Source organism: Ambystoma mexicanum, chromosome 13, assembly GCF_040938575.1.
Source record: "Ambystoma mexicanum isolate Mex_15411 chromosome 13, UKY_AmexF1_1, whole genome shotgun sequence".
In the NCBI taxonomy this organism is placed as follows: Eukaryota; Metazoa; Chordata; class Amphibia; order Caudata; family Ambystomatidae; genus Ambystoma; species Ambystoma mexicanum.
In genome coordinates this window covers 111,295,944-111,321,620 of record NC_090938.1, presented here as the reverse complement: position 1 = coordinate 111,321,620, position 25,677 = coordinate 111,295,944, and the positions used below count along the sequence as shown (strand labels likewise).

The window sequence follows — 25,677 nt, the reverse complement described above, 5'->3', positions numbered from 1 at the left end:
AGAAGATTTTGCCCGAGAAGGCAGAGACTTGAAACAGCGCCTGTCTGCTAGGGGGTATCCTAATAAATGCATTAACCGAGCATATAAAAGAGCTAAATATGCTAATAGAGCTAGATGCCTTCAACATGAACCCTCGACAAAAGAGGACAGGATTACGTGCGTCAGCACTTTTAGCCCCATTAGCAATACTTTGCGCAAAGTGATTAAACAACAATGGCATATCCTGACTACGGATGAGTTTAGTCCCCCACAACCGAGGTTTGCTTTCAAGCGCCAAAAAAACGTTAAAGATTTTTTGGTCCATACGTACCCTGCCACCCGCCCCCTTTCAGCACAATCCACTTTGTGGAATCTTCCTCCTGTAGTGGGCCATTTTAAATGTGGCCACTGCTCAGTTTGTGACCTAACAGACAATTGTAAGTCCATTGACCTAAACGGCAAAATTTGGAATTTGAGATCTTTCTCCAACTGTGCTTCAGATTGGCTGATATACGGAATTAAATGTCCGTGCAACCTATTGTATATAGGAAAAACTAGCCGCACTGTTCGACTTAGAATCTGCGAACATAGGTCATGCCTAAAGAACAAAACCGAGAATAAACCCATGGTCTCCCATTACACCATAGCTAAGCACCATTACACGGACTTCAAATGGTTTGTAATTCAAAAAATATCCCCCTCACCTAGAGGAGGAAATAGAGATTTGTCTCTCAGCCGGGCTGAACAAAGGTTGATATACACGCTAAATACGGTAAACCAGGGGCTCAACTCCTCGGTGGAATGGAATAACCTGATTACGTGACGTGATAAATAATCTGCAGACACTTCACCATCGGACACTCTACGACCCCGGTGCGTTTTTTCTGACCCTTGGTGATTTGATTACCTTGTGAGGGGTTGACGCTAATACGCTCAGACCTCTCCTCGGGACTCATTTTTTCATCAGCTCCCTTTAAACACGTGTATACATCACGTGTTTCGAGTTATATTTTTCCTGTTGGGACACTCCATCGTCCCAGGGCTTTCTTTTTAATTTACTTTTGAATTTACTTTGTGTGTATATATCTCCGTGGAACATCTCTACACTTGGACAATTGCAGTCCAGGTTGTCTTCCCCCGTATCAGATGGGGACACACACTGTACCTTTAAAGAAAAAAAAGGTTCTACCCAATATCACGTGATTGATACACGTATTTAAAAGCCTCCTCCCACAACACCGCTCTGACCACTTGGTACACAGCGGTGAGGACAAGAGGACCCGTAGGCCCTTGCAGGATATTAAGGTAAGCGTCGGTCCTTTACCGTGTTTAAAGTTAAGTGCTCGATTTCTACCGAGCTGCTAAGCTGATTAGTTCTCTTTCTACATCTTGCAGATTTTCTGCGAACTAACCGTTTAACTGTCTCGGACTTGCGTGGTATAAATTCCACTTGGCTGCATAACGTTGACACAACCGTGCCCGTAGCCCATTAAAAAACCGCTGGCGACTGTGTTCTGGAATATCAAAGGTGTGCACTGCGATACATTTTTTCTTGTACAAGGGCCATACTCCTCTTTTTTCTCCCCTTTTTGAAATAATAACTCTGATGCTTTGTTAGGATAGATGATTAGTCTTTTGACCTGTGATACATTTGTTTTTTCATTGTTTTTTCATTTTTTGACACCATTTAAATGATAAATATCGAAGTAATTACGTTAAAATATCCTATAATTAGTTGTTCTCAGGCTAGGTTAGAAAGAAAATATGTCAACCTATGTAAACCTGTGGTTTAGTGACTGCCAACAGCACATACTGCCTTAAACTATATTAAAAACAGTTTTAGGCCTAAAATGAGATAAAATGAAATTAACACTGGGAATAAATGTTCTCGTTCATGTAGAGTGTACTTTGAATCCTCTGGACGACCATTGTAGCAAGTAGATCGTGCTATACTTTCGTCTGTACAAGAGCCATGGATGGTTTTTTCACTGATCACACTCTATTCAGTAGCTACTGGTAAGAGTTGGATCCAATTTTTCTATGTCACACAAATTTATGCTCCCACTGGAAAACTCCTGGGATATGTTGCACCGCATGTATTTGAATGTGTTCGGGGCACATGACACTATTGGAGTGTGTTTTCAAAAAATATGCTGGGCTATTAAAACAGCCTATATAGGGTAGTTTTTAAGACTAAAGGTTACGTTGTTATTGTTACTTAGTTTTAAGATATATGTAAATGTTTTTCATGCATTGTGATTAATTTTTATATATATGTGTATTTTTTTAGATGTGCGTGATACCCACATCGAATCACTTATAAGGCTGTATTTGAAGAAATGTCTTGTCCTGATGATGGCCACTACAACTAGATTCTGTATGGACACTTGAGAAAATGTCCCATATGACGATTGGCCGAAACATGTCGACACTTTATATCTCAGCAAATGCTAAATTTTGCCATTTTGCAACATTTTTGTATTAGAAAATGAAGGTGTATCAAGTCATTTCACCTGTTTTTGTTTCTCTCTAAGGCTCTCTGCCCCCCGAAGCCTTGCCTTATATGTTTTGTTTTTCACACCACTTGTTTTATATTTGTACACATGTCGTATTCTGTAGCTTTTTAATGTTCTGAATTTTGAATTAAAATTATTCTCAGGTATGCCTCCTCTCTCTACCCTCGGTCTTTTGTCTGGCTGACACGAATGACTACTGTTAGATAATTATATGTATGTGTGACTAGGATTATATCCAACCTTGCTCTGATATAGAGTAGTGAGGGGTAAGCAACTCCTCAGTACCAGGTCCCTGGTACTGTCTCCTTTGATCCTTGTGATTCAACCCTTTTGCGAGTTTGCTCCCCCGAAAACAAAAAACATTGGGTTTTGGCCTGATTTGTTAATACACCTTTTGGACAGCCCTTTGGCTGAAAGGCCTCATTGATAGCCGACATTGGTTATTTTTGAGACAGACACACATGGTACACAGTGTCTAAAACTAAGATGGAGAGTGTCAATATTTTGTCATTCTCGGAAGAATATTACCAAATATTGATAACTTTACCTACGGTAGTGGCTATGGATACAACTAATGCCCCGCCAGTCGCCAAAACTGACGATTGGATCTATTGCTACAAAAAAAGAAAAAACTGATCCGCACGGAATCTCATGGACAGATGATGCTAGCCTATTTAAAAGCAGGCATCATTCCTGAAGGTCTACAAGTTAAAAATATCCCAAGGTTTTTTTTAGATAACACCAAATTTAAAGGACAATTTAGTGCTGTTGGGAATAAATGCTCACGTGACTATTTGATTCTGATTATCGATACCTCGGCAGAAGAGTCCACCAAACAAAAATTGGAAATTGAAACTCTTGAAAACAAGATGAAAGGCGATAACCTTATAAGAGACATTAAAGAACAACTTACAAAAATTGAAAAAGAAATAGTAAAATTCAAAAAGTTCACTTTAGATAAAAAAATTTGGAAATACAAAAAAGATATGGAAAATTATAAGGAAACTAACATGTATCCATATTTGGTGCCCTCCTTTTATGAGGATCAAAACAAACAGGCACAAAGCAGAAAAAGAACCACAGGTCCCCCTAGGAACAAATATGTGAGTTTCTCTAATACTTCCAATACCACATCAAGCAGTGACTCCGATAATCCCACTACCTCAAATGGGCCCGACCCGAACAACCAACCTTTTTTTCAAGGGCGAGGGAGGAGACCACGTCAGTGGCAACAGGGGCCACCACGGATGCAAACCCGCAACTGGAGGGGTCCCCCTCAGAATTGGTGATTCCGATTTTCAATTTATCAAACCACATTCTTACTGAGGCAGAAACATCGGTCCTGAAAAATGGACTGAGTTTCGTCCCCACTACTAGAGCCAAAGATTTTGACACTCAGGTTGAACTACACAAATTCTTTCGCCTGATTCGTTTAAAATATTTCTTTAAAGATGGTTTATCCTCTACTAAAATACCCAGTACAACCGGCCTTAAAGTGCCTTCACACTTCACTCCCTCCAATGCTATGGTTAGCCCGGCCATTTTAGCATTTGAAAATAAGATTTTAGAAAAAACAAAACATCTCCTAAAAGACAAAAACCACCATAGAGACAATTTGAGCCATAGTGAACGGCTGGCCCTTGATGTTCTACAAAAGAACACGACTTTCCTAATAAAACCCGCCGATAAGGGCAGAGGAATTGTTCTTTGGGATACCACACTTTATTCCACAGAAGTGATGCTCCAACTGAACAATCCTGATTTTTATCGTAGACTGAATCATGATCCTACAGCTTCCATCGGTGCAGAAATCAAGAGCCTGATGGACCATGCTCTGCAAGAGGAATGGATAGATCAGGATGAACATCAGTTTCTCATAAAAACATCACCTGTCACCCCTGCATTTTACCTCCTCCCCAAGGTCCATAAAAATGCATTGGTTCCACCTGGGAGACCTATTGTATCAGCCATCAATTCTATCCTAGAGCCACTTTCTATCTATGCAGACTGGTTCCTTAGACCCTTTGTGCTACACATGAACTCCTATGTAAAAGATACCACCAGTATGATTAATTTAGTCTCCGAGATCCATCTCAATACCAATGATCTCCTGGTTACCTTAGACGTGACGTCGCTCTATACAAGCATTCCACAAGGAGAATGTCTTACAATAATGGAGCTCTTTTTAAATCAACGTACTGATACATTGCTAAAAGTACCCACACCATTTATTATGGAATGCATTAGAATCGCTTTGACAGAAAATTTCTTCTTGTACGAAGGGACCTTCTATAAACAAATCCATGGTACAAGTATGGGGGCAACCTTTGCGCCAGATTTAGCTAACTTATTTATGGATCATTTTGAAACCACTTCCATCTACCATTCGTCTAATCCTTTCAAAAAAGATATCTTGAAATGGTGCCGTTATATAGACGATGTATTTATGATCTGGCAGGGGGATCTTCCCCGCTTGCATTGTTTTCTAGAATGGCTCAATAACCATAACCCACACATCAAATTCACTATGATGTTTCACGCCACCACTATTTCCTTTCTGGATCTTCTCATTTTTAAAACGGAAGATGGGACTCTTAAAACGAGCCTTTTCCGTAAACCCACAGATAAGAATACTCTCCTCAGGTATAACAGCTTTCATCCTCGAAGTTTACGTGAGAACCTACCTATTGGGCAATTTCTGAGACTCAGAAGAAACTGTACTGATCTAGAAGATTTTGCCCGAGAAGGCAGAGACTTGAAACAGCGCCTGTCTGCTAGGGGGTATCCTAATAAATGCATTAACCGAGCATATAAAAGAGCTAAATATGCTAATAGAGCTAGATGCCTTCAACATGAACCCTCGACAAAAGAGGACAGGATTACGTGCATCAGCACTTTTAGCCCCATTAGCAATACTTTGCGCAAAGTGATTAAACAACAATGGCATATCCTGACTACGGATGAGTTTAGTCCCCCACAACCGAGGTTTGCTTTCAAGCGCCAAAAAAACGTTAAAGATTTTTTGGTCCATACGTACCCTGCCACCCGCCCCCTTTCAGCATAATCCACTTTGTGGAATCTTCCTCCTGTAGTGGGCCATTTTAAATGTGGCCACTGCTCAGTTTGTGACCTAACAGACAATTGTAAGTCCATTGACCTAAACGGCAAAATTTGGAATTTGAGATCTTTCTCCAACTGTGCTTCAGATTGGCTGATATACGGAATTAAATGTCCGTGCAACCTATTGTATATAGGAAAAACTAGCCGCACTGTTCGACTTAGAATCTGCGAACATAGGTCATGCCTAAAGAACAAAACCGAGAATAAACCCATGGTCTCCCATTACACCATAACTAAGCACCATTACACGGACTTCAAATGGTTTGTAATTCAAAAAATATCCCCCTCACCTAGAGGAGGAAATAGAGATTTGTCTCTCAGCCGGGCTGAACAAAGGTTGATATACACGCTAAATACGGTAAACCAGGGGCTCAACTCCTCGGTGGAATGGAATAACCTGATTACGTGACGTGATAAATAATCTGCAGACACTTCACCATCGGACATTCTACGACCCCGGTGCGTTTTTTCTGACCCTTGGTGATTTGATTACCTTGTGAGGGGTTGACGCTAATACGCTCAGACCTCTCCTCGGGACTCATTTTTTCATCAGCTCCCTTTAAACACGTGTATACATCACGTGTTTCGAGTTATATTTTTCCTGTTGGGACACTCCATCGTCCCAGGGCTTTCTTTTTAATTTACTTTTGAATTTACTTTGTGTGTATATATCTCCGTGGAACATCTCTACACTTGGACAATTGCAGTCCAGGTTGTCTTCCCCCGTATCAGATGGGGACACACACTGTACCTTTAAAGAAAAAAAAGGTTCTACCCAATATCACGTGATTGATACACGTATTTAAAAGCCTCCTCCCACAACACCGCTCTGACCACTTGGTACACAGCGGTGAGGACAAGAGGACCCGTAGGCCCTTGCAGGATATTAAGGTAAGCGTCGGTCCTTTACCGTGTTTAAAGTTAAGTGCTCGATTTCTACCGAGCTGCTAAGCTGATTAGTTCTCTTTCTACATCTTGCAGATTTTCTGCGAACTAACCGTTTAACTGTCTCGGACTTGCGTGGTATAAATTCCACTTGGCTGCATAACGTTGACACAACCGTGCCCGTAGCCCATTAAAAAACCGCTGGCGACTGTGTTCTGGAATATCAAAGGTGTGCACTGCGATACATTTTTTCTTGTACAAGGGCCATACTCCTCTTTTTTCTCCCCTTTTTGAAATAATAACTCTGATGCTTTGTTAGGATAGATGATTAGTCTTTTGACCTGTGATACATTTGTTTTTTCATTGTTTTTTCATTTTTTGACACCATTTAAATGATAAATATCGAAGTAATTACGTTAAAATATCCTATAATTAGTTGTTCTCAGGCTAGGTTAGAAAGAAAATATGTCAACCTATGTAAACCTGTGGTTTAGTGACTGCCAACAGCACATACTGCCTTAAACTATATTAAAAACAGTTTTGGGCCTAAAATGAGATAAAATGAAATTAACACTGGGAATAAATTTTCTCGTTCATGTAGAGTGTACTTTGAATCCTCTGGACGACCATTGTAGCAAGTAGATCGTGCTATACTTTCGTCTGTACAAGAGCCATGGATGGTTTTTTCACTGATCACACTCTATTCAGTAGCTACTGGTAAGAGTTGGATCCAATTTTTCTATGTCACACAAATTTATGCTCCCACTGGAAAACTCCTGGGATATGTTGCACCGCATGTATTTGAATGTGTTCGGGGCACATGACACTATTGGAGTGTGTTTTCAAAAAATATGCTGGCCTATTAAAACAGCCTATATAGGGTAGTTTTTAAGACTAAAGGTTACATTGTTATTGTTACTTAGTTTTAAGATATATGTAAATGTTTTTCATGCATTGTGATTAATTTTTATATATATGTGTATTTTTTTAGATGTGCGTGATACCCACATCGAATCACTTATAAGGCTGTATTTGAAGAAATGTCTTGTCCTGATGATGGCCACTACAACTAGATTCTGTATGGACACTTGAGAAAATGTCCCATATGACGATTGGCCGAAACATGTCGACACTTTATATCTCAGCAAATGCTAAATTTTGCCATTTTGCAACATTTTTGTATTAGAAAATGAAGGTGTATCAAGTCATTTCACCTGTTTTTGTTTCTCTCTAAGGCTCTCTGCCCCCCGAAGCCTTGCCTTATATGTTTTGTTTTTCACACCACTTGTTTTATATTTGTACACATGTCGTATTCTGTAGCTTTTTAATGTTCTGAATTTTGAATTAAAATTATTCTCAGGTATGCCTCCTCGGTCTTTTGTCTGGCTGACACGAATGACTACTGTTAGATAATTATATGTATGTGTGACTAGGATTATATCCAACCTTGCTCTGATATAGAGTAGTGAGGGGTAAGCAACTCCTCAGTACCAGGTCCCTGGTACTGTCTCCTTTGATCCTTGTGATTCAACCCTTTTGCGAGTTTGCTCCCCCGAAAACAAAAAACATTGGGTTTTGGCCTGATTTGTTAATACACGCTGTAGAGGAGGCCAGGGTGTTAACTTGTTTTTTGAGAGATAAGGTGGAATCAAGGTAGAAACCTAGGCCCTCATTACGAGTTCGGCAGTAACCATGCCGCTATTGGCGGCATGGCTGCCGCCGAAATCGCATCGGGGTCCGGGTCCTCGGAATGAGGACTTACCGGGCCATTCCGAGTTCGGAAGGCCTGGTAATTCCTCCCTCCAAGGACCCGTACACGGTCCTTCCCCATTCCCATTTCAGCCCCCATAGGGCTGAATGGGAATGGGAGAGGGAGCAAACAACGGGCCATTACGAGATGGCCTGTTGTTTGCTCCCTCTTCCCCTCGCAGGATCCGGTAAGCATGCCTGGTTTTTCCACGCGTGCTTACCGTGTCCCGTGAGGGGAACTCGTAATGCGGCGGTACGGAGTGAACGGCGCCGGCGCCTTTCACTCCGTACCGCCAGGGTCGTAATGAGGCCCCTAGTGTTTTTACCTCAGTTGCCACCTTAATTATATTGCACTCTATGTTGTAGGCGAGATAGTTGGGGCTAAGTTTTTTAAGGTTGGAGTCGGAGCCCAAGAACAGTATCTCTGTTTTGTCATCCTTTAGGCAGAGGCCGTGGGAGGCCTTCCATGCCTGAATGAGGAGGTAAATCTTGTTTACTAAAGCTGTGTCTTCTACAAAGTTGCCCGATAGTGGTATGAGGATCTGCGTGTCGTCCGCGTAATTTGTGTAGGTTACCCCCAATCTGTCAATAGTGGTATGAGGATCTGCGTGTCGTCCGCGTAATTTGTGTAGGTTACCCCCAATCTGTCAAGTTTGTCGAAGAGAGGCTTAGTGAAGATATTGTACATTGTCGGTGAGACACATGAGCCTTGTGGGACACCACAAGTGATGTGAATTGGGTCCACTGCGGCTAAAGGGGAAAACACTCTCATCGTACGGTTAGCTAGGAAGGATTGTACCCATGCTATAGCTTCACTTGAGAAATGGACGGCGGACGCTAAATGGTTGCATAACACTGCATGATCCACCAGGTCAAAGGCCCCCGATAGGTCAAGGAGGAGGTGCATAACTGAGAGCATTACCTCTCCAATCGATCCTTCACTGTCTCCTGAGGTGGCCGCACCTCCTCCAACTTCCCCCTAAACTATGGTGTCCCCCAGGGATCCGTACTTGGACATTTTCTTTTCTCTCTCTATTCCTTCCTTTTCACCCCGTCATCTTTTCTTTCGCCATCTCCCACCACTTCTACGCTGATGACACCCAACTATTTCTCTTCTTCTCTTCCTTCACATCCGACCTCCACCACGCTCTTTCTTCCTGCCTTACGGCCATAAAAAACTGGATGTCATCCCATTTTCTTTCCCTCAACACGGACAAGACCGAAGTGATTTTCGTCCCTCCTAAAACTCTCTCCCCTTCGCCCCCTTTCATCCACTTTCCCCCTTCCAATCTCCCCATCTCGACCCATGCACGCAATTGTGGCCTCCATATTGACTCCTCTCTCTCCTTCTCCAACCACATCTCTCTAACTTCTCGTGCCTGTCGGCACCACCTCTTCAACATCTGCAAGATCCGCTCCTCTCTCACCTTCCACGCTTCTAAACTCCTAATCCCCTCCCTTATTTTCTCCCGCCTCTTCTACTGCCCCTCTCTCCTCTTTGGACTCCCTTTCTCTCACTTGACTCCCCTAAAATCCATCTACCACTCCTCTATCCATATTTTGTCTTCTTGGCCCTCAAGACTCTATTTCTACCTCACTCTCTCAACTCGGCTAGCTTCCCTTCCTCTCACAACTGAAATTTCAATTCCTCTGTCTTGTCTACAAATCTCTCCATGACCTTGCCCCCCCCTATCTTTCTTCCCTTCTCTCATTTTACTCTCCCTCCCGCTCTCTCCACTCAGCCGATCTCTACCTTCTCACTGTACCTCCAACCCCATGTGCCTTCTCACGCTTCCGCTCCTTCCAACTCTTGCCCCCCCTCCACTGGAACTCCCTACCTCTACCTATCCAATCCACCCCTACCTACACAACCTTCCCCTCCTCCCTGTAAGCCCTTCTTCTCCACTCCCCCGACTCTCCTTCCCTACCTCTCTCCCCCTCATACCCACTGCCCCCTTCCCTTCTCCTCCCTCCTTCCCCCCCGCTGACCTCAAATTGGACACTGAAACCACTAGTAAATTGTTCTACATACTGTATCACTGGTTTGTTACACGTTTGTAAATATGCTTCTTTCATTATTGTACCTTGTTGTTATACTGTAAAGCACTTTGGATTAAAGCACTATATAAACTCAATAAACATAAACATAAACACCTGATGGGGGGGGCTGCTACTCCTCACTGCTGGGGTTCTCACCACACGGACCACTTCCGCTTGGTTGATCCTGTCTACGTGTCCCTGACTCCTGTTCCTTCTGTGGAGTCAGGTCTGTGTGTGCCTTGGTGGGGTTGCTTCAACACAGCTACTGTGTCCTCACATTCAGCAGGGACTTATCCCTATGCTATGGCTTTTCCCCAGTTAGTTAGTCCCTCTTAGCTTTTGTGGCCCCCGCTCCTCCTCAGGATCTCGGGGGCGAAGGTGGGGGTTGGCGCCGTTCCCCGCTTCTCCCCCACAGGGTTATGGTGGCCTCCTCCTTGCTGTGCCCCGCTGCTGCCCGGGGTCACTTTCCTCTGATCGGCCCTGCCCGCCTGCCCCTGTGTCTCTCCTCACCTCTCTTGTGCGTCCACTTGAGGGCTACCACTCCATCATCGCGGTCTGTGCTTGCCTGCTGCCTCCGATTGCTTCTCTTCCCCTGCGGCACTCCTCTCTCCTTAAAACAGCATGGAGGGGGATGAAGCTCCAGGGCAGCAGCCTCCTCACGTCGCAGTCGTTCCGCGCTGCGAGGAACCTTTCTCACGTGTCCCTCACTCGGCTGCGCAATGTCCGCGCGGGTTCACTCCTCCAGACACCTCGCCCGGGTGTCCAGGTTGCTGCAACCCCTCAGGGGGGCACCGTGTGTCGCCCGCTGAATGTACTGGTCCCTGATCCTTCTGGTGGTGGACATCTTGCAGTCTCCTCCTCGGACGCCTTCCCTCGCTGCGTTTCTCCACACACCAGCACGGATAGGACGTCTCGTGCCCGCCGACTCGCCAATTTAGCTCCTGGGATGTTTCGAAACACAATCCTGTCAAGTTTCGCTTTCAGGATGTATTTTAACAGGATCTATGCCAGATTCTTGTGTGGCCTGGGGCAGGAGCGCCGGAACCTCACCTCTGCATTCGTCGTTCGCTGGCCACACCCCCAAGATACAACTTGAATGTGGAGATTGGTCTAGTGAATGGAACAATGGAAGAGTGCTTGCTTTTTGTCACTTTTCCACACAATCCTTCAATATAGTACGTCCTTGCAAAATATTTAATAACATTAGGGAGCCTCGTCTTGTAGGTAGAACATATGCTTGTTTTATGATTTTTAAGAACTTATCTGGACAATTAGGAGTAAAATTGGCTTTACATTGTTCTTCCATTTTGCCTATGCTTTCACCATGCGCAAGTCTCAAGACTTTAGACTTTGCACGAAAGTCCACTTATCAGCCGCAAATCCAGTAGTTGTTAGTAAAACTAAGACTGTGTGCAATCGCCAGAAACGTATTTAGTGTTCTTCAAATGGTAAAAATGAGATTGAGCACTGCTGAAATTCAACTTTGTTTTCAAATGACAAATCTGATTCAATCAGTAAGTATAGTGGTCCTTATATGCTTGCCCTCAGCCTTGAAGGGAGCTCCTACTGCCCTAATCCAAGCTTCCTACTCCCAAAGGTAGTTTGCTAGTTTTGGTTCACTATATCCAATGTTGCCCTGCTGTCTGAGCTTGCCCTGCCCAGTGGAGGCCTAATGGTCGTAGCCGCATGGGAGACCTGCAGCAAAAACTGCTTTCCGGATGAATATCTGTTCAAAACACATTTGCATTTCATGAACCTGGAGGTGCCTAAGGATATGTTGCAAGCATTATTGCCAGTTTAAAGCTACAAGAACAATACTTTCATAAAAATATTGTTGTCTAATTTCATAAGAGCTGTTGGGCTATTGAACCATATTTGGTTTGAGAAAAGTTTTTAACTGGACTGCTGTCAGTCTGGGAAACAAAATGTGAATAGTGTACTTAATAACTTGCTAATGAAACACTAGCATGAGAAGCCGGGTGGACTGTGTCAAGGGGAGAGCAGTGAACTGGTTTGAACACTCTTTTACACATTCTGACTGCCTTCGTTCTTTTAACCTCTTAGGCACATGATTTCAATTACTTCCAATGTAAATGGGGACATATTCAGGGGTTGAGCAGTGTTGGTCAGACTTTGATCCCAAGCCCTTGGACCCAGATATTCCATGACTAGGAGTAAAGAAATTATGGAATCAGAGCATCGTAGTCACATTGGTGAGTAAATCATAATTTCTTTGCCTATCCACTTATACCTGCTAAGTAGTCCCTACACCTACATTTGAGCTAAAATGGGTGCTGGATATTACATTGATAACAGTAAAGAGATCAGAACCTCTAAGCAGCTATTTTGCCCATTATAACTGAAAACCTGAGCCACTCGATATTCAAACAATCAACCCGATCTATTTCTGAAAAATGTCCTTATAAAGGGCCCGTCCATGGCTTACTGGAACAGACCTAGAGCAGAATCAAGCAAAGGAAAGGGTGCAGATTTAGTTTAATCTGCGCTGAATCCCAACTAGATAGATCTGTTGTGCTGTACCTTGATTTGGTTTCATTGCCTTTGCAGCCATTCCGTAAGTAGCAGAAATCTTACTAAGAATATTTTATTTATTTAAGTGGTATTTTTTTCAGCTCTTCTTATGTTGCAATTTCTATTACCCAATCTCATTTCCTCCCCTAGATCCTTGGTCCCTATAGGTTTAGATATGGGCATGCTATTATAACTGAAAGGTTACAAAATACAATGAATATCCCATGAGCAGAACACGGAAATATTTTTTCTGGATTCATTGCTCTGCATCATGTGTTCCATTATTTCATTGATAACCAATACACACTGCTTCGGGAAGAGAAATATCTCCACTAAGAATCAAAAAGTCCTGACTTGCAGTAGCTATTGCTAAGCAAGCCATTATTAGTGTTCCGTTGAGGTGAGCACTGAGGAGTTCTATTCCTTAATAACGACCACTACACAATCCATTTTAGAAAAAAAAACATTTTTAGAACTTCAAACTTAAGTGTTCCAAAATCTGCTGGAATTATTTGAAAGCCTTTGAACAAGAAGCAAACCCTCATGTTGGAGAACTATCGTTGGAGGTAAGAAACCTTTCCTGCAGCGTCATGTGTTTGCAGAAAGGCATGCATGTGGGTTCTGTAGCGTTGACGAACCATGAAAGGTCGTGGTGATTTATTCTGTGGTGCATGGTTCACCTAAATTCTCTCCATAAGAAATAGCATGGTTGAGGTAGATATATTGTTGAAGCTAAATATTTCTAAAGTGGAGGCCCAAACCACCATAAAGAACTTGAGCCATCCATCCGTCTTACATGGGGAATGACGTGAATCAAGACTCGTGTGTCACATTTCAAGTGCAAGAATACGTATGAGATAAAGAGGAAGATAAACATGCTTTAGATACTGAAATATCCATGATTAATAGGACATGACTAGTCTGGATGAGCGATGCATTTCAATAAGAATGTACTGGATTTGTAGATGGTTATTTTATGCATAATGTTCTGTTTGTTTTTCTATTCATTAGATTTTATACCTCCTGTCAAAGAGGGAGAGGATCCTTTCAGAACAGATAATCTGCAGGAAAATCTTGACTATCAAGCCAAGATGAAAGATGGAGTTGTGTACATTTATGCTGATAAAACCGCTGCCGAAAAGGATGAGCCTAAAGACTTCCATTACCCAGATTTTGAAACATATTTAAAAGATTATCGTTTTGTAGTTGCCTTAATTGCACAAGGTGCTATGTAAGTATTGAAAATTCACCATTTAACAATTTACTCTATCAACAAGCACCACCTCTTACTTTTACTGGAAACCTCACTGTAAATATTTGCTGTGATTAGGAATAACAAAATACCAACTGCAAAAATGCTTACTTACGAGCAATGTAGTTCAACTGAAATTTGAGATCCGAGTTCAGCTGGTATCCTGTTAACTCTTCCATTACCTTGGTAAACCTTGGGACATCTTATTGAGGCCAAATGGTAGAAGCCGTCATTGGTAAGGGAGCTTTATCCGTATGACCTAGAGAAATGGGTGGTGCATAAGCCAAGGCAATGAAATAATAATGTTTAAGGTTACAGGTGAGGAGAATGGTATACAGCATTTATGAGCCCCATGATACTACATCATTGATTACTAAAAGCATGTTCACAAAACAGTGCCTGGCGATTAACGGGTAACAGTGAATGTTATCTCACAGGATACCCTGGCACGTTCCTATGTCGGTTGCATTGCATTTAAACTCTTCTCCCTGTAAATAAGCTTCAGACATGTGATCACGAGTTGGGCGGTATCTTGGCTGAGAGACCTCCCAACTTTATTAGCGTTAACACCCACCGGTCTGGCGGTATTAGCCGATAAGATAGCTCAGCGGATTTAGCGCAGGTTCGAATTCCGGCAAGGCCAACTCAGCCTTCCGAGGTCGATAAATGAGTACCAATTTCGGTTGGGTGATATTGTATGTAAATATATGCTCTGTAAAGCGCTTTGGATTAAGGCGCTATATAAAGAACACATCATTATCCTTATCATTAACTGTTAGTCCCCCTCCCCCATGGGGGATTCTCACCACAATTACTCTGTGGTAATGCTGCTGGCGGTAATTGTGCCACAAATGGGAATTTCTCAGCCGTGTATACCTCCAGCTCGGAGCTGGGGGTAAACAGGCCAGACTCGAGATTGGGCGGACCCTCAAATGAGGCGGTAACACCACTACTGCCGCATTTAAGGGCTACCGCCCAAGTCGTGGTCGGGCCCCTTGCCAAAATGGTAAAAGTTGAGCTTTATAACAGCACTTTAAAGCACATATTTCTGAGACTTTAGAGCAGGGGTAAACATTTCAAGTTAGAAGCTACTAGGTACTGACCAGTTGTAAAAAGTCACTTGCACCCTCAATTCTCCACACACACAGCACACCTTTTCTTTCTCACCTAAGAGTAAAAGTCAATTATAACTTGCCACTGGCAAGTGCAAATGTTGAGGTCTGCATTAGAATTACCTTTTAAGACTAATTCACCGCACTTGGATCATCAACATTGCTGTTGCTTTGCAGTGCCTTTTTAGATGGTGCTAAGACCACGTCAGGCACACTGTGAGTTTTCCACGTTTACTTGCATGGGTACTGCTTGGCCGGTGGTAATTATGAAGCATGGATGACGGTCCGCTGCGTTTCGTGTGAGGACACATAACATTATTAATAGACATACTGGTTGCTGCCGTTGTGGATGTCTTTTTTTACACTGTCTTATCTTAAATGGGCGGAGCTGCGCTGCGCATGTCCGCTCCTGTGCACTGTGATATCAGCCACTCCAACCACAGCCATCTGTCTAGTGGCAGAGAAGAGTCAAGCAGTGAGAAAATAGATGATGCAGTAGATAAGGGAGTTTTTGCAGTAGGCTGCCAGCTTGCAGCGTGCACGGGAATAAAGCTGGGAAAGCTGGGATTCTTTTGCTAGTGGAAGCCTGGGGAGATGTGTGCAGAGTTTCGCAGGCTTGTGTGCAGTTAGGAAGGAGTCGGGCATATGTCAGGGTGCAGGAGGCCATATTTCAATGATGATGTTCATGTTGACATTCTCTTTGAAGATGGTCAGGCCTTTTAAATGCTTCTATTGCATCTGAAAAGTAAAGAGTTCCCTGTGGTTGTGATTTTGGTGAGGAGGGCTGGGGAGAGGAGCGAATGCTCCAAGAACTTAGCATGGCCATGGGTCTGCATGAAGTTGACACACAGCCGAACAACACCTACAGGTTGTGTGTTCTTTCCCTTGCCCCATCTCCTATCATCACTTTCCATTCCAATAGTGTGGCTTTTCGGCAGCGCTTACAATGCCCCCTAAGACTAAAAAGAGTGTAAACCTCATTCCAACTGCATTCTGGCAGATTTCCACACTGACCATCATGTGGCTATTAAGCAGAAAGGGTAGGACACTAGTATTTGTAGATCACTGCACTGATCAGTACAGCCTGTAGTCAGACCCTGCTGCATGTGATGGGGTTCAAGAGAGACGGTGCCCTAAGTCCAGAATTGGGTTTGGCAAAAAATCACAACGGCGCTGGGTGAGGATTTGGTTCAATGTAGTGGCCAAAGTGTACGAAAAGAAGTAGTGGAACTATGTTTCCTGGTGGCCTGCCCCTGCTCCCCACAAACCCCATTGCCACAACCCCTCCCACACATAATACACCCCTTCTCACACTTGCACCTGCTGTTTAAGGGAAGGTTCAGTGCAGTGCAGTGAAAGTGAAGGTTTCAACTTCTTCCTACACTTTTATTTTAAAACAAAAACATCCCAGAACGGTTTCTTTTTAAAATAAAAGTATAGGAGCTGTACAAGGTAATTAAAAAAAAGTGTAGTAGCACCGCTCGCGACCGCTCCCGTTCACTTCGACCACTGGTTGAATGAAGATTTTGTATGGTTTTTGGGAGCTAACCGAGTCCAATAATGTTAATGATGAAGGTTATTTTAAGTGAAATTCCAGACAAAACGTGTTTCAAGCCTCCTCGGTGTTAGGGAGAATTCTCATAAATGGCTGATTTCCCTTACCTAATGAGTCTCTTAGCAGCTTTGCTGGATTTCTAGGATTTATTTTTTCACCTGGTAAGAGTGTGAGCCTTTTTCCCACTCTTACATGTGTTTTGCTGTGTGTGTTTTCACTTTTTGTGTGATCTTGAGCCCTGGAGCCTCACCTACTCCATGGCCTCATATTTTTCATGTGTGTTACACAGCACCTTCAGTGCGGTGACACAGGGTTGTCTTTGAGACTTCCCACTGACTCCATTTTCTGGGGCTGACTACTGTTCCCCAGAAAAGGTAAGGTTGCCATTCACCGTATTTTAAGTCACTTTAAACCACAGACCCAGTACAACCCATCATACATGGAGTATTGGAAAGGGTTAACTCCTATCCCTTTTTGTCTGTGTCTCTTGGAGCATTGTTTGGCTCCCTTTACTACAAGACTTGGCTGGTGGCAGTGGTTAACCACCCTAACTTTTCTACCACGGTTATCTTATATAACCATGGTATTGTTTCAGGCTATTATATTAGCCTCGAATGTAAACCCGCTTGACCAAATACATTTTATTTTGGCTCCGCCTGGGTTTATTCGCCATTTCTTTTTGTTAAAGTCTTTCTCATGTTTTTCTCTGCGTGCCAAACCGGGGATGATTCCTTTGTTCGCCGTCTTTTCGCGGGCTTCTGCACAGTAGCTCTCCTTAAGGCGCCTGAAAGTCTAGGTAGGCAGGATGTGAGGGAGGGATCTTCGTATCTCTGCCATGGGTTCCCTTGGTAACCTAAGTCGCACTCCTGTTTGATTGGCTGAGGGGATTGTCCTTGCCTGGACAGCCACCCTGCTGTGTGATTGACAGCCAGGCTATATGAATGGGGGAAAACTGCATAAAAAGCAGGTCTCTGGGACTGTTAAGGCAGAGTCGCCACTGGAACGAAAGAACCAACGAGGAGCTGATGGAAGAGGACCCCTACAATGACTGAACCGCCCGGTGAAGCCCTGCTGCAGGTCTGAATCTTCAGAATCCGACTAAAGAGAAGATCCTCCAGGAAACTTCTTCCCTTGAGCTGGTGGGACCAACCAGTTTGCCCAAAATGCAAGCCAGGACCCCTCCTCGGGTCGAATTTGCTGTACAGAGCTACAGTGGGCCAGATAGCCAGGAAGGTCGGACCCTGCTTGGGTTTTAAGGAGCGCACATTTTATTAGTTGGTTTGCTCTGCTGCTGGTTTCTTCCCTGGGTAGTGCAGGACCCTCCAGTCTTCCTACTTCGTGTCAGTCCGACAGTCGCTTCAGGAAACGTGAGCCTTCAGGAACTACCAGGAACGTCCGCCTCAGTTACAGCTTCCTCTCTGTTTTAAGGTACTGTGCAAATCCGGTTGATCGTTTCGTTCAACCGCAGTGAAAGTGTTTGAAATCTTTCTCCAATCCGAGGGCTTGTCCTTCTCTTCTCTTTGAACTAACTTTTCATATCAACCAACCTCGTCCGGAAACCGTGCCACGAACTTTATAGCGAATTACCCTGAACTGTGTGATCTTGAGCAAACACTTTTGACCCATTGACCTTGGCCTTAAGCCTTTTCTACCTGATTATCACTAAAAAGCAATATTAATCATGCCTGATATGGAAAGCCACAGTCAGGAGACCCTCCTGAGTTACACTGCTGATTATTTAAGAAACATGTGTAAAGGAAGGAAACTCTCTGCCAAAGACAAAAAGATTGAATTAGTTGAAAAATTGTTAAAGAACCAAAGTCTGGGGAGTTGGTCTGAAATGCCTGACTCTCTAGCAAATGTGGAAAGAATTGAGGATGATAATATGTCTGTCAATGATGAGTTGGAAGAGGTAGATGGGTCTCTGAATGTAAGCCTCTCTGCCCCCTTGCATGCTCAGCAATCTCAACCCTTGTCCACTGGGACCCCCACAGGTCCTACACTCAGTCCTGAATTTATTGTTCTAGAGAAAATGAGGCTTGAACTGGAATTCAAATGTTTAAATGCTCAAACTGAACACAAACACCAAGAACTTAAGCTCAGGGAAATGGAGTTGAATCATGAACTAGAAATGAAAAGATTGTCTCTTGAAAATGCTTCTCTCCCAGATCTTATAGGTCTTCCAGTCCTAGGAGACTCTGTATGCCTAAAGAATTTGTGAGTATGTATGAGGTTAAGCTTCATATTTTGGATTGGTTGGCAATGTTTGAATATAACCATGGTATTCAAGGTCTTAGAATGAATCAATTGCTTCCCTTGCTCTTCTCTAGGCAACTCCGTGTTGTATCTGATGTTGTAATGGAGTTGGGGGAGGTGGATAGGATGGATTAAGAGTGTGTGAAGCTAGCTTTAATGGCTAGATATGGGAAGACCCCTTCCTAGTACCTTAAGAGGTTTAGGACCCTCAAAAAGCATGATGGTACCCCTTGGGCTACCTGGGTATGTGAATGTTTGAAAAACTTAGATGGTTGGATTAAGGGTTACAGAGTTAACACTTATGAAGGAATGAGAAGTCTTGTTATGTTGGAGTCTATTTTTTATGTCTGCTCTCCTGAGCTCAGACAGCACTTGGCTGATTCTAAGGAGATAGATCCAAAGAAGCTAAGGCTGCTGACTTGTGGGTTGCCAACAGGGCTACTCACAAGGATTCTGGAGCTACTCAGAAAAAGGATGAGGGGAAACAGTCAAAGGAAGATAACAAAGAGAATTCTAATACCTCCAAACCAAAAGAGGGCCACAAACAGCAACATAAGGGTAAACCCCAAGGGAAACCAAATCAGGCTAGTACACCATCTGGACCCAAACCAGATGGAGGTCAGAACAAACCCCCATTCATTGAAACATTTGGGAAATGTTATGTTTGTGGGTCAACTGACCATGTGAATGGGGATCCCAGAAGCAAGGGTAAACCTTCAGGGGTCCACACTGTCTCCTTAGCCTTCTCCCCAGAGGAAGAAGTACCTATGGCAAGTGGAAACTTTCAACTACTGGCTGATGAACCCATGAGAGTCTCAGCTAGTCTTTCTTTAGTGTCCCTGGGCTTGTGGGAACAATAGAATTTAGATGTCTGTAATTCCATCCCAGATAATACTAAAGAGTATTATAAATATAGTGTTCTTGTGAATGATCAGGAAACCCCTGCCATCAGAGACACTGGAGCCAGCATAACTGTGGTGGATGAATCATTTTTCAAGGTGGAGGATGTTGCTAAGGCACCCAAACGCCTCCCCAAGTTAGCTTGAGGCCCTTTGCAAATGCTCCCCCAGTTACCAGCTTTTATCCAGTGTAATGATATGACTGTCAAAATACCTATTAGTGTGCAGAGTGAAGTGCTTGGAACAGCCCTGATGGGTAATGACCTTAAAACACTTGGAGTTGTGTCAAGCACCCCCAGTCCTCCAAGTTAAAGGAAACATGAGCTCACTAGGTCTGCAAAGGGGAGAAACTTGAGTGGCTCTCCAGATGAGTTGATAGAGGAAACTATCAATCCCACTCCACAGGAGTTGCCTACTGCCATTTCTAAGAAAACAGAGGCAAAGGGCAAACCCAAGACCTCCAAGAAAAAGTCAGACAGCACCACTGCACTACCAACAAGGACACCCCAAGATTGTCCAAAGTCACACCTGTGACTCCTACACCTGCCGAAGCAGAGTGTGATGTGCAACCTTGAGTGGTGGAGCCAGTATCTGAAGAATCATATCTGGAGGAAGACACTGTCTTAGTTGGAGATCTTGACCCTGTTGACCATCCTGAGCTGTAGTCTTTACTGGCAGAAGGTGAACCCAACAGGGCAGACTTTAGCAAAGGACAGAGAGAGTGTCCTACTCTTGTAGGTCTTCGACAACAGGCTGCTAACCACCTTGATGGGCAAGAAGTTGGAAAGCACAGGTTAAACTGGTAAGATGGCCTCTTCCACAGGGAACCAACTGAGTCTATCCCTGGGGACGGCAAAAGAATTGTAGTGCCCCTTGCTAACAGACTCCAGTTGCTACAGTTAGCCCATGAGATACCTCTGGCTGGTCACTTGAGTTTCAAGAAGACCAAGGAAAGGCTCTCTCTCTACTTCTATTGGCCTAAAATGGGTTCAGAAGTTGACAAATTCTGTAGGAGCTGTCACACTTGCCAAACCTCTGGCGAGAGTAGAGCCAAGAATGTGGCACCCCTGGTGCCTCTCCCAGTGGTGGGAGTTCCTTTTGAGAGGGTGGGCATCGACATTGTCGGTCCCCTTGACCCTCCCACATCTTCAGGGAACAGGTTTATCCTGGTTGTAGTTGATCATGCTACAAGATACCGTTAGGCAGAAACCTGTGCATTTCCCTCTGGGACCACTGCAAAAGATTTAAGACTACAGGTGTTTGGCAGTAAACCCACTTGGTAGCAGTCTGTACCACACAGATTCACTTGGTAGCTGTGGCTGAGCAGTCAGACTTCCCTCAAGAAGAGTTAGGCAGTATACAGAGTATTCACAATAGGTCAAAAGAACACAGTAGAACAAGTAAACACTGACCAGAGCTTGGTGTAAAAGAGATATAATTATTTATTTAAAACCACATCTAGTAAAACACACAGGCACTAATGTTAAGCAGTTCAAAAACACGGTCACTATAAGATATACACTCCCTTAAAAGAATATTAGACAATTCTTAAGTAAAGCCCCACTTATTTTCAGACAGCATTGAGCGCTTAACGCAGATGGCACTCTAATAATTCGTTTTAAAAAGGGAGAGAAAAGCAGAGTATAATTTGAAACAGATCCCAACACTTTCACAAGAACACAACAAGAGAGGAAGGCAAAGTAAAACCGTGAAGTTAGAGTTCAGAAGGCCGGATCCACTTTAAGAGGATCAGAACGAAATGTGTCCAAGGTCACACGGTTGAAGTGCACAAAAGTCTTGAAAAGGTTCAAAAAGAGTTGGCCAAAGAAAGGGACCAGTTAGATGGTCAAGGCGGCCAGCCCAGTCCAAAAGGTTAAGGGATTATTATTACCTTGTAGCAATCTTTAGAAAGGGAGGCCTGGCGGACACGGTACCTTAAAGTGGTGAGAATACTCCAGCGGGGGCAGTTGTTCCTGGCAGCAGATGCAAGTCAGTGCTTCGTCCGGGGGAAGAGAGGATCTCGTCGGGGAGGAAGACAGGAGTCCGTTGCACTGCCAGGGAAGAAACCAGCCGCGGAGTTCTCAGGTAAAAGGAGCGGTCCTTTTATTCGCGGTCCAGTGGTAAGTGGCTATCCGGTTGCCGGGGTGCTTGGCACAGGCAATTCGACCACAAAACGTCCTGGGATGCCAGGAAAAGAAGGTAAACTGGTTGTGCCCACCAGTCTGGGGAAGAAGCCTCTCCAGCCGGGAGATCTTCTCTGTCGTCGGGAAGTGGTGAGTCGGTTCCGCAGGGCTCCACCGGTGGTGTCGTCGTGGTAGGTCGGCTCAGCTTCTTCCTCGTCGGATTCTCAGGTCTTGTGGCGACTTCTGAAGTTCCAGTCCCCAAAGCCCTGCTTTTATGCAGCACACCCCCATTCACTCAGCCTAGCTGTCAATCAAACATGCTAAATGGTGAGCCGGCCGGCTCACCACTTGGGCCAATCACACAAGAGTGCGACTTGAGTTACCAAGGTAACTCAGTCCAGGGTGCCTAAACCCCCTCCCACACCCACTGTGGTACCCAGTCAGAGTGGCACCACTTTTGGAGGCTTCTGTGGAGAAATCCGCCAAAAGTGGAACAAAGGGCTCGACTTGGGTTGGAGTCACAGAAGAGAACCCAAACGCCATTTTAGAATCGAGTCCTGGCAAAAAATACCAACCGGCGAATTAATATTAAATAAATAAACCGGCGGTATGTTCGAGGCTATGAGAATTAAATAATTAAAGTTGGTATCCTCGAACAATGGGAAAATGCCATAGGGATATATTCGCGGTCGAATATAAAAAGTAGTATCCACTGCCACCAGCCAAAACTCGATCAGGGGGGACGGAGACGTGCCCCCTCGACTAACAGACCCCGGGGCAATCGAATTGCCCCGACCAGTATGTCCACAATATGATGGTTTGTACCGGTTTCTGTTAATAATTTGGGACTAGTAAAGCCAATGGTGACTTTACATGCCCTGGGAGACAGTAGTCAGTCCCAGGGTATGGAGTCTATGGTGGGGTGTCACTATGACACCCCTGTGTCACTGCACGGAGGGTGCTGTGTAACACACATAGTAAAAACACATGAGACCCTATGGAGTAAAGGACCCCATAGCCCATAAAACACATCAGCAGTCAAAGGAACACCTTAAATCATGTCCAAGAGTGGGAGAAAAAGAGTCTTACTCTTGGCAGGAGAAAAAAAACAAACTCCAGAAATCCAGCAAAGCTGCTGGGGGACTCACTAGGTTAGGAAATTCAGCCTAAAGAGAGAATTCTCCCTAACAGATACCCAGAAGCCATACCCACGAGAACTATTATGGCTCAGACTGTGGCTAAGGCTCTACTTGGTATTTTTACTAGAGTAGGGTTTCCTAAGGAAGTGATATCTGACAGGGGATCCAGTTTTATGTCCCACTACATGCAAGCCATGTGTAAAAATTGTGGTATCACTTACAAGTTTTCTACAGCCTACCATCCACAGACAAATGGACTGGTAGAGAGGTTTAATTGTACTATGAAGAGCATGATAGGTGCTTTAGAAGAACTCCTAAAGAAAAAGTGGGACATTCTACTGCCATGCCTTCTCTTTGCATATAGAGAAGTCCCTCAGGAGGGAGTTGGTTACAGTCCCTTTGAACTTCTCTATGGCCATCTAGTCAGAGGTCCATTGGCCCTGATCAAGGAGGGGTTGGAGAGTGCTCCTTCCCCCAAGCCAGTCAGAGTGACTGACTATGTGATAGGTCTCCGGAGGAGAATGTCACACATGATGGCAGAAGCAAGTGATAACCTAAAAGCAGGTCAGGCTCTGGTCAGACATTGGCATGACCAGAAGGCCAGCATGGTTGAGTTTCACTCAAGACCAGCTTGTATAAGTTATGGCGCCAACAAGGCAGAGGGCCTTGCAGGACACATGGATAGGACCCTTCAAGGTTGTGGGCAAACTTGGAGAGGTGAACTATTTGGTGGACTTAGGCAGACCTAAGGAGGCTCCCAGAGTCTTTCACACCAACCGTTTAAAGGCTAATGTCTTGAGACCAGAAGTAGTAGCTTTTCTTCTAGCTTCAGCTCAAGAGGAAGAGGAAAGTGAACCTCTACCTGATCTCCTCAGAGGCCAACCCTTAGATGAACAAATAGAAGGAGTTAATCTCTCTTCTCAGCTGACTTCTGAACAACAGGAGGAGTGCAAAGTTCTGTTGAATCAGTTTGCCTCCCTATTTTTACTATCACCAGGCTTGACCCCTTGGGGCCAGCATGATATTCTCACTGGTGACTGTTTACCTGTGAAAAGCAGAGGTTACAGAATGTCAGAGCGTGTGAGATCCCACATCAAAGGAGAGGTCAACAAGATGCTTGATCTCGGGGTTATAGAGCCATCTACAAGTCCATGGTCTAGTCCAGTTGTTCTAGTACCAAAGGCAGGATGCAAGGAGTTGAGATTCTGTGTGGACTATAGAGCTCTGAATGCAGTCACCAAGACGGATGCCCATCTGTTGCCAAGGACAGATGAACTGGTGGATAGACTTGGCTCAGCCAAGTACCTCAGTACATTTGATCTAACCTCAGGCTATTGGCAAATAGCACTGACAGACCATGCCAAGGAGAAAACTGCATTTTCCACCCCAGCATGCCTCTACCAGTTTAAGATTATGCCTTTTGGACTAAATAATGCACCTGCTACATTTCAAAGGATGGTTAATCAAGTTCTGAATGGGATGGAGGACTTTTGCATGGCATACGTGGATGACATTGCAGTGTTCAGCCCTACATGGAAAGAATATATTCATCACCTGGGATATGTTTTGCAGGCTCTTGAGCAGGCCCATCTGACCATAAAGGCAAGCAAATATCAAATTGGTCAGAGTAAAGGGGTCTACCTTGGTCATAAGGTAGAAGGAGGTGAAATAAGGCCATTGCCCAGCAAAGTACAAGCTGTGCAAAACTGGGCCACCCCTACTACTCCAACCCAAGTCAGAGCTTTCTTAGGTCTCACTGGGTACTACAGGAATTTCATAGAGAACTATGGGTCCATAACTTCTGCCTTGAATGTGATCTCCTCTCCAAAATTCCCTAAAAAGGTTAGATTGAATGAGGAGTGCACTCAAGCCTTTGAAAGCCTGAAGAAATCCCTTTGTCAAGCTCCAGTCCTAAGACCTCCTGATTATCACCAACCCTTCATTGTGCAGACAGATGCCTCCAATATAGATATAGGTTAGTCAACTGGATGAGAAAGATAGGGAGCACCCCATTTGCTTCATCAGTAGGAAACTGAAGGAACCAGAAACAAGGTGGGCAACCATAGAGCGTGAATGTTTTGCCATTGTGTGGTCTCTGAAGAGGTTTAGACCATACTTTTATGGCTCTACCTTTGTAATTCAGACGGACCACCAACCCTTGAGATGGTTAATGCAAATGAAAGGGGAGGACCCAAAACTTATAAAATGGTCATCTGCCTGCAAGGGTTTGATTTCACCATTGAGCACAGAGCAGGATGTCACCACCAAAATGCGGACGGTCTCTCTAGGTTGTTTTTAACCGACTAGAGGTAGAGATTCATCCAGGAGTGGATTAAATCCTCCTGTCCCTTAGTCTGAGGGGGGCGAGTGTTAGGGAGAATTCTCATAAATGGCTGATTTCCCTTACCTAATGAGTCCCTCAGCAGCTTTGCTGGATTTCTAGGATTTTTTTTCACCTGGTAAGAGTGTGAGCCTTTTTCCCCACTCTTACATGTGTTTTGCTGTGTGTTTTTTCACTTT

The 25,677-nt window shown here is 44.2% G+C and overlaps 1 protein-coding gene across 1 annotated transcript in view; it reads left to right on the top strand.

Annotated features, from left to right (window-relative positions):
- Positions 1-25,677, top strand: part of LOC138520949 (AMP deaminase 1-like) — a 2,571,753-nt gene that overhangs the window by 238,559 nt on the left and 2,307,517 nt on the right. Inside the window, exon 2 of the mRNA XM_069633401.1 lies at positions 13,833-14,052. Coding sequence (XP_069489502.1) covers positions 13,833-14,052 — 220 coding nt within the window. The remainder of the gene's footprint in view (positions 1-13,832; positions 14,053-25,677) is intronic.